General features: G+C 43.6%; 1 protein-coding gene across 1 annotated transcript in view; it reads right to left on the reverse strand.

Moving 5' to 3' along the window:
• Window positions 1–8874, reverse strand: part of LOC104364031 (COBW domain-containing protein 1) — a 28450-nt gene extending 19576 nt beyond the window's left edge. The window contains 7 exon segments of the mRNA XM_042804815.1: window positions 427–464; window positions 1536–1595; window positions 4965–5056; window positions 6267–6363; window positions 7247–7333; window positions 8519–8657; window positions 8794–8874. Of these exon segments, the coding sequence (XP_042660749.1) occupies window positions 427–464; window positions 1536–1595; window positions 4965–5056; window positions 6267–6363; window positions 7247–7333; window positions 8519–8630 (486 nt within the window). The 5' untranslated portion in view covers window positions 8631–8657; window positions 8794–8874.
• Between the last annotated feature and the right edge of the window lie 1309 nt (window positions 8875–10183).

Consider the following 10183-nt stretch of genomic DNA (forward strand, 5'->3'; position numbering starts at 1 on the left):
AACCCTAACTAACTTGTTACCATGCTAGTATCAGATGTCTGTTCTTACTCCTCTCCTTTCAAGTAACATGGACTAATGACACTGTAAGAGAAATTTCTCCACTGTTTTTACAGTAATTCAAATGCCTGTTTGGAATACAACCAAGATTCCTGAATGAAGTGATAGAACTAGAAGGACTCAAGCATCTAGCAACCTGACAACTCTTAGTAGACATGCTGCTGTGTTGGTAAAAATCTGAATTCCTTATCAGTACTTCCTTGTTTCTATCTAAAATATAGTACTGATGTACCAATTCAACTGAAATACATCTTCATCCATTGTAAGAATTAAAGCTACCGTAAAAACATAATTCATCCACATTAATATTACTGCAACAGCTGTTCTAACATTGCAGTTTTAAACCATGTAACAAATACAGTAACCTACCTGCAATCCATGTTTTGCATCAACAACAGATACAATACCTAAAACAGAACATTAAAATGGAATAGAAATGTGGTGAAAGCAGCTAACAAATCAATAACTTGTAAACTTCCTATGAAACCACAACTAAAAATATCATCACATTTACAACTGATTATACTTTCAATGCTTCCAGTGTATCTGAACATTAGACTTGTCACCTAATTATTTTCTTATTTATTAACTCATATCTATGGTAAAAAAATGTCTCCTAAACCAGGTGAGATAAATTCTCACAAGGTGAATGCCTCTCATCCCTCTTCCACAACAGCAAATTGGCAGAGGTATGCTTTTACAGATTATCAAAACAAATTAAAGGGTCTGACTGAGGTATGCAGATATTCTGATAACAGGAATCTGCAATTCTCTGGCAGAAACTTAGGAAGCTGTTTCCTACTCAACTGAATGATTCCTTGGCTAGATGAGTATTTTACAGACCCTACAGACACCAAAGTGTTCGTAGGATTTTTTTCTAAAACGAAATAAGAGGGTTTTCTACATTAAAAAAAAAAAAAAAAAATCAACATTGAGCATGCTCTTTAACTACATATAGTAATGACTTCTATTACAGTAAACTCAGACTTTTGTTGGAACACAGCAAATATTAAGGCTAACAAGAGTACGATCGACAAAGAAGGCAGAACACAAAAGGCAGGAGAGTCTAGATGTTGGCAAATTAAGAGTTCAGAAAAAAGGAAACCATTTACAAAACACTACACTGGAAAAAAAATAATGAGAGCTGCAATACTACTCCTAAATAATGTTTTATAGCAACTAACTAATGAGATTTTTTCCCCCCCCTTACACCACAATCAAGATCCCTCCATACCCAATCCCTTAGCAAAAGCATTACACAACTTTTGCTGGATTTGGCAAGCTGAAACAGCTCACCAAGTAGATAAATAAGCATCAGAATAAGCAAGTGGATCTCTGTGGCCATATCTGGGGATCTGAGAACCAAGATCATGCATTTCAAACATTTTCTGAAACCTTGCCTTAAATTGTAAGAATACATTACACTAAATTCAGGTATGGAATGACAATACACTGGAAAATAAGCTTGCTCTTCTTACCATCAAGATAGATGTCACTTCCCAGCTCAGAATCAACCCAGAACATGGAGGCCACAGCTCCTAAGAAGTGCAGTACATTCAGTTGCAAAATTGACATTTTCCAGTAAACTACCAACATGCAGACATTTCATAGAAAAACTCTATTTATAGTGCTGTAGTTGAAACTTCTATCAGACTCAGAAAGCATCACAGATGTCAAATATCCAACCACACATTTGACCTAACAGCTGCCAAAGCATTTTACTTGTGTGCACATCAACAGCTATGACTACAAAAAGCTTTAAAAATCTCACAATTCCAGATGCAAGTTGTCTAAATTACCTTTACTCAGTAATATCAACTACCTGCCATTACTATACTCCAAGGTTCCCTCATTTCTAAAGAAGTTTGTACTCCCCCACTTAATTTTTCAGCCACTGTTTCTAGGTCATGGTGCACGCATACATAGAGGAGATTAAAAGGGAGACAAAAGTTAAAGAAAAATGGAATTGGGACATTTGAGAGAAATCAGTTCCCTCCTAGGGACCTTCTCTTCTTCAATGACTTCTATAAACTCTCCTATTCAGTTTCTTACATCATAAATCAACAGGATGAAGAAAGTCAACAATAACTGGATATAGAAAATAATGTTTTCCTTAATTATCTCAGGTCTGCACAGGAAAGCTTCTGGTTTTAGATAATTTCAAGATAGATTGAGTTAAGAAATAAATAATGCAGGTTTAGATTTGCAAATAGATATTGTACTGGAAGTTTACAAGAATAAATCATGCCTCATCAATCTGGGAAGGCCATACCCCACCTTCTGTCAAAAAATTATTTTATTTGTTGACAAAGGGAAAGCACTGCATGCTGTTTACATCACCTCTAGCAAATTTTTGAACACTGTCTTTGAAGATATTCTAGTAAGCAAGCTGGGACATCACCAGTCTGAATGGAAAGACAACTAGGTAAAACTTGTTGGGTAGTTAAGCTCTAAAGATTGCAGTTAGTGGGTCACACTCTACCTGGCAGACAGCAGTAAGTAGGGTACTACAGGGGCCTGTCCTGTTCAACACCTCCACCAGGAACCCAGGAGGGGGTGGAAGACATGCCCATCAAGTTTGCAGAGAACATTCAATTCAGACAGGAACAGATAATCTGAGGGCAGAGATATCTTTCAAAGGGACTGGGCCAGAGAGGAAAGAATGGCCAACGAGAAGCTGATGAAATTCATCAAGGAAAAACATTTGAGTTACACACTTAAGAACAAAGAGCCCCTGGCAGTGACACAGGCTAAGCACAGACTGGCTGGGGAACAGGTTTACAGAGAAGGCCTTGGGTGTCCTGGTAGGCAGCAAGCTGAGCAAGCAGTGTGCCCTGGGATCAGAGAAGGCCAAAAGCACCCCAGACTGCTGGAACAGAAAACAAAAGCATGGCCGAGGGAGGTTAATTTCCTCTATTCAGCATTTTCAATCCCACATCTGGCTAGCACTTCAAGCATGGGGCTCACTCATACAGGAAAGAGATCAGCGTGGGATCACCAAAACAGTTGAGGCTGGAGCACAGGAGAGGTGGGGGAACCACATCTGTTCAGCCTGGAGAAAGGACACCTTCTGCAGAACCTAACAGCAGCCTCCCTGATACCTATAGGTGAGTCACTGAGGAGATTCAGTGAGACTGTGGCAGAAAAATGTAAGACAACTGTAGTAAGTTGAAGTAAGCAAAGTTCAGACCACATGTATCAGAAAAAAATTTTTTTTTACCCTGAAAAGGCAGGCACAGAACAGGTCACTTGGAGAGGTTATGTCATGTTTATCTTCAGAGGATGGAGATATATGACTGGATCCCAAAGAACCTGGTCTTGTCTTATAGCTGACCCTGTTTTGGGCAGGACGTTGGACTAAAGACCTCCTAACATCCTTTCCAAACTGAATTATTCCAATTATATGATTCTTGCATTTTTCACATGCTAGGCCTCATCATCCACTGAATTTCCATCCATAGGAGGTACTTCTGGAATAATGAAACATGTAGTACTCTCTCTTCTTCATACGGTCATTTGTATTCTTCAGGATGTAAAATCAAATATACTAAACAGACAAGTCTTGAGCAAAAAGAATTAGCAAGTATTTCGACATCTACCCAGGACCATTCTATCAAGGACTTGGAACGTGTGACCTGATATCTGTGTATTACATATGGCCTAGGAGTATGCTACTCCTGTTGTCTGCTAAAATAGTCCTTAAAAAGATTGTAGCAACTGTAAGGTGTGCTATAGATTTATTTTAAAGAGGAAAAAAAAAAAATCACAATTTGTACTAAACAAACCAATTTAACATATATCAGTGCCACAATATGAAGGACAGGAGGAGCTGACAGCAATGACAGTACTTGTTTTTTTTCAATTATCAGATCCTTAGTTACTGTCAGGCTGCCTAAGGCTATCAAGCACATCAGAAAAAAAAAAAATGTCAGTAACTACACTCATTCTAACACTTAAAACTGTCCACTGGAAGTGACAAGATGCATCCCTCCAAATATCACACTGTATCAACACCAAATACCTGTCAGTTTTTCACAGTGCTTACTTGTGCAAGATACAGCAAGGGCCACAACAACTAATGGTTTTCTGGTATCTATTGATTTTTTTTCCAAAAAGCTTAATAGTTTTCCAATTTGACTCTAACGGAATTTGTGTGTAACAGAGGCCAAATCAATGTCCTTTCTTTTGAAGAAAATTACTTTACCATGACAACTATTTAGCTTTGAGCTGGAAAGTGTCAGTCTCCTCAATGGGAAACAACTGAATTTCTGTTAAGAATTTCCTTCACTCTCAATCAACAAATTTTTAATTGAGATGGTTCAGAGAAACTTGTTTTAGATAGCTATTACTAACATGAGCTCAATTTTAAACACCTTTTTATAATAAGTATCACTAAAGAACACACAAGGAATTTGTAAGATCTATTATTGTTCTGTATCTAGCAGAAGAATGTATTAGTCTGTTTCGCAGCATATGTTATGACTTCACAAAATATAAGGCCTGTCACAACCAATGTAACAACATATCAGATGCTAATAATTTATGCTTTAGAAGGAACAATGTAGAACAGCAAAAGCCTAATGAAAACTAGTAGTTTCAGTGTGCTTCTCTTCTCCAAGATCTGTGTCTTCTCTTGCTAGGAATATATTTTAGCTGGATTTCTGTTAAGATTTAGAGTCAATTTAGAGCAAGTTCAAAAAAAAAAAACAAAACACCAAACCAAACAACCCCACCCACAACACTGCTTCTGCACCTTATCCAATTCAGTTTTAGCCTATATAGCAATCAAAGCATGTGTCAGACAACTCACCACATTATATTACATTTTGCACAGTGAAGTGACTTCATAAGTCACTTCATAAGAACAGAATAATTATCATGGTTATGAATGCCATAATGTAAATTACCTGGATCTGCCAAACCAGTTGTTTCTAACAATATATAGTCAAATTTTCCCCTCCTTTTCATCAGGTTCTCAATAGCCTTCACACCACTGTCCCTGTAGGAAGAAACAATTAAACTTGCGAACAAAGAAACCAAGCTAAAACATGTATAAACATGTATCTTCTAATGCAGAACACAGTGTCAGTACCATCAAAGCAATGGCCTGAGTCAGGACTTACAGTCTACAATGAAACTTCAGTCATCAATCTGCTGCTCTAATATTAGATAAATTGTAGCTTTCTGTTTAATGTTCATCTGAAAATAGTATTTGCCTAATTCTGACAGGCATAATAAAGGTGATTTAAATGAAGATTTGTTTTCAAACACTGAAAATCCTGTAAAGGACAGTAGGGTTGTATAAATATATAGCTACTTGGTTTGGCAGCTGCGATTACAAAAAGAAAGTGGGTATGTGGAGGGGGTGAGGGAAAAGAAACATGTTCTCCTGCCTTTCCACCTCACCTACAGCAAAATTAAGATGTGTCATCTACTTAAATCTCAGCTGATAAAGTCAGTCTGAAGCACGTATGTATGGCATTTTATATAAGAAACCAATGTATATAAACCATTGCCATAGCAGCAATAGCAGCCGTCCTTACAGCCCAGTAGAACACAGTGCAATAGGGTCTTCTGTTTTCCACTTACTATCCCAGTTTAAGGCACAGCACTAGTTCTTCTGAATTTTCAGGACAAATGGGCCACCACCTTTATCACAAACTTAGCACAAACAATCCAGCATTCAAACAAGCAGGGTAAAAACACATCAAAAACAAATACGCTCCTGCTTTTTAATGTGACCATCAGCTTACCATCTGGAATACTGTTTCATTAGGCCACCAAAAGGTTCTCCCTCCACCCTTCGTGAAGTATACAATATTCAAGTATTAATCAACATACAGACACAAAGTACTTAATGTGGACATTAGGAAATTTGAGTCCTAGTTCCAGCCTCCCTGAATCTTTAGCTTTCTGTATAAAAGCATTTAACACTAACAGAAGCGGGAGAGCTCCCTACCCTACAAAACCCCAATGGTGTATAAGTTGGCATTCAGCTTATTTTTCTGAAAGACACTAACTCCAAACCCAGTAAGGCAGCAAAAGGAAATAAAATTCTATCTTCCAAATTCCAATTCTTGTTTTATCTGACAAAAGAAGACTCAATAAATACTACCACCAGTTTTAGAAATCAAATCCTGGGTATCTTCTCCCTTCTTCAATTTCCCCCAAAATCCATTTTAAGAAGTGATAAAACAGTCCTTCCTTACTTTACTGAACAGCACAGACAGCCATTTCTGAGCTCCAGCCATTCTTCATAGAGTTCTCCCCCTTGACTGACTGACAGGGATTTCTCCAAGGCACTGCCTAGAAATATAAGTAGTACTGTAATTTTAATCTACAAACATGCATGACAACACCAGCAAGAGAGATATGAAATATTCAAGTTGGTATACATTTTTACTCTTCAAGTATATTTTTTTCTTCTGAGACCACGTTTCTGACAGATTCTTCAGAAATTAGTATTTTCTGTTTTATGAGAAATTTAAAAGCCAAAGTCAAGTTAGTTCTACTAAGACCAAATCCCAGAGGATGAAAGCGCAGCATAAATGCCACAAATTTTGCTAAAAGAAAGGGTAGTCAGTCTCTCCCTCTATATCAAATAAAGGTTCTGTCTATACATCTTATTTTAGGCTCCATGACTAGAAAAGCAGCATGCATCTTTGTTGATAAAAACAAAAAACCCACCCCCACCAGCGTGCAAACTGTAAGCAACACTGACTATGGTACAGATATGAAATTAAAGCCATAACAGTTAAAAATCCTGAGAAGGAAAGCAAAGAGTTCAAAGAACCACTGACACCAAGCACATATCTCCCCATTTTCTTGGTTTGGGGTAATTTGTGATCTCTAAGTGGCTGAGGGGAAACAAAAGAAAGTATGATCTACCAACATGTTATTTTAATTGCCGTTTCCTTGAAATCACGTAGGACAAATGGACATATAGCACTTCCAACATGGTGATACATTCATTTTACTTGACTCTGAGGGACTGAATTTATGTACAAAACAGATTAATGTACAGCAGTATTTTATGAACAACAGCCAAAAGACTTTTTCCCCTTCTGAAGACTATGAGCTATGTCCATAATTTCAGTAATGGGTTTAAAACTACAATCTTATTGATTTCCAAAAATTTTATATATTTGCCATTTTATAGCTAGAAAAATGTTTCTGCAGGTTTACATACCTTCTCCAAACTCATTCAGGATAACTGCTATTCTTTTATTATGCTGTTCTGTCAGTATGTAATTTAGAAGAGTTGTTTTCCCAGCTCCTAAAACACAGACCATATTTCTATTAAAATATTTTTTAAAAACCCTCAAATTTTCCAATAAAAAACAAATACTGTTATGCACATGCACTCTTCAGGCAAATCTGATCTCTTCTGAAACAGGAGTTTTCATTCTGTATCCTCCACTCTATTATAACACTGTAAAAATTAATTTGTAGCGAGACTTGACCTGTCAGAACTACCCGCACATTAAATTCCAGCTTTAAAAGACCCATAGTTTTCCATTCACTAGTTGTCAGTATGTGAAAAACTTACAAGCCCCCTACCAGCTAGGCAGCCTTTTCCAAGAAAACTCATTTTTACGTTTCTCTTAGGAAAAGGTGCTTATTCTTCTCCCCCCCACTGCCTTTTCTGACCAGCTCTTTTGTCATCAATAATCACTGATATGCTACTAGCTGCCATTTGAGAAATCATTGTTAAAAAGTGTTCACAACTTCTGTAATACCACATTACTAACAGTTTCATCCCATGCACAAGATCTCAACTAGGGAAATTCAGTAAAGCAGCCTTCCTCCCCTGCCCTGAGGGTTTTTTGAGAGAGTATGCTGCCGTACAAAGTTACAACTTTTAGAACAGTGCTGGCGATCCTAAATTTACCCTGGTCTTTAGCGAGTATAACTAGACTTGAAACTCACAGTAACTGTGTTGACTTAAGAGAGGGAAGCCAAACCCCCATCTGTGAGACTGCAATTCACTCTGCACGTAACCGAGGCAAATACATTACACTGTTCTGGCATTAAGTGGCAAAAAGTGGTTTGCCAAACATGACCAGAACGAATCGGGCCCTGAAAAGGTGTTGGGGAGAAAGCAGCACCGGGAGCTTGTAGAGCTGTCCACACTCCTTCTGCAAAACCTAACGGGAACGGCGGCATGAGGACACGGCGCGGGCAGCGCGGCGAAGCGCGGAGGCCTCCCCGCTGCTGTGCCGCCAGGGTCTGGTGTGCTCTCCCAACCCGCGGGCCGGGAGGCGGCCGCCGCCGCTGCTGCCGCCGCCGCTGCCGCTGCCGCCAGGGCCGCCGCTCCGCCGGCCGGTCGGAGTGCGGGCCACCCCGTAGCCCCCAGCCCGGTCGCAGCGCAGCCTCTCACCCCGGCGCCACCCACCCGGAGCCCGCAGGCCCGCCGCACGGCTCCTCCCAGCGCCGGGAAGCGCGGCAGGCCGCTCCTCACCCAAGTATCCGGTGATGATCGTCACGGGAATCTTCCTGCTGGGGCCGGACTCGGTCTCCCCCGCGCCGCCGGCGTCTATCGGGACCAGCTCGGGACAGTCTTCGTGCTCCATGAGAGAGCGGGCGGCGGCAGCCCCCGCCTGGGAAGGAGGGCGAGAAGCCGGGCAGGCGCCGCGGCGCTGTCAGCCAGGGCAAGGCGCCGCGCTCCCCTCCGCCGCACCCCCGCAGCGCCACCGGCCCCGGCCCCGGCACGACCCGCCGCTCACTTGCACCCACCAGGCGCCAATGCACGTCCCTGTCCCTTTTCCTTTTCCCCTTTCCCTTCTTCCCTTTCTTCTTCTTCTCCTCCTCCTCCCTCCCTCCTCCTCGCCACGCCCCCCCGGAAGCACCACTGGCGCCGCGCAGGCCCCAAACCGCCCTCAGCACGCGCCCCTTAGCGCGTGCGTCGTGACAAGCACACCGACTCCCCCAACACCCCGCCTCCCCGGCGTCCTCCAGCCGGGATCTGCCGCGCAGGCGCAGAAGGCGGAAGGCGTGACTCGCAGGGGACCGGGGCGGGGCATGGCAGGGCGTTGGCGCGGGGGCTGGTGCTTCGTGGTGGTGGTGGTGCTTCGTGGTGGCGGCGGTGGTGGTGGTGGTGCTTCGTGGTGGTGGTGGTGGTGGTGGTGGTGGCGGTGGCGGCGGTTGTGGCGGCGGCATTGATGGCGGTGGTGGTGGTGCTTGGTGGTGGTGGTGCTTGGTGGTGGTGGTGGTGGTGCTTGGTGGTGGTGGTGCTTGGTGGTGGTGGTGCTTGGTGGTGGTGGTGGTCGTACATGGTGGTGGTGTTGTGTGGTGGTGGTGTTGCATGGTGGTGGTGCTTGGTAGTGGTGCTGCTGGTGCTGGTGGTGCGTGGTGGTGCTTGGTGGTGGTGGCGGTGGTGGTGGTGATTGGTGGTGCTGGTGCTGGTGGTGTTGGTGGTGCTTGCTGCTGGTGGTCGTGGTAGTGGTGGTGGTGCTTGGTGGTGGTGCTGGTGCTTGGTGGTGGTGGTGGTGGTGCTTCGTGGTGGTGGTGGTGGTGGTGGCGGTGGCGGCAGCAGCGGTTGTGGTGGCGGCAGTGATGGCGGTGGTGGCGGTGGCGGTAGTGACGGCGATGGTGGTGGTGCTTGGTGGTGGTGGTGGTGCTTGGTGGTGGTGCTGGTGCGAGGTGGCGATGGTGGTGGTAGTGGTGCTTGGTGGTGGTGGTGCTTTGTGGTGGTGGTGCTTGGTGGTGGTGCTTGGCGGTTGTGGTGCTTGACAGTGGTGCTTGGTGGTGGTGGTGGTGCTTGGCAGCTGTGGTGCTTGGCGGTGGTGCTTGGTGGTGGTGGTGGTCGTGCGTGGTTTTGGTGGTGCTTGGTGGTGGTAGTGGTGGTGCTTGGTGGTGGTGGTAGTGGTGGTGGTGCTTGGTGGTGGTGCGTGGTGGTGATGGTGCTTGGTGGTGGTGCTGGTGCTTGCTGGTGGTGGTACTGGTGGTGGTGCTTGGTGGTGGTGCTGCTTGGTGGTGGTGATGGTGATTGGTGGTGGTGGTGCTTGGTGCTGCTGTTGCTGGTGATGATGCTTGGTGGTGGTGGTGCGTGGTGGTGGTGGTGGTGCTTGGTGCTGCTGTTGCTGGTGATGATGCTTGGTGGTGGTGGTGCGTGGTGGTGGTGGTG

The sequence above is a fragment of the Tyto alba genome, unplaced genomic scaffold (genome assembly GCF_018691265.1).
Source record: "Tyto alba isolate M040663 unplaced genomic scaffold, T.alba_DEE_v4.0 Super-Scaffold_42, whole genome shotgun sequence".
NCBI lineage: Eukaryota > Metazoa > Chordata > Aves > Strigiformes > Tytonidae > Tyto > Tyto alba.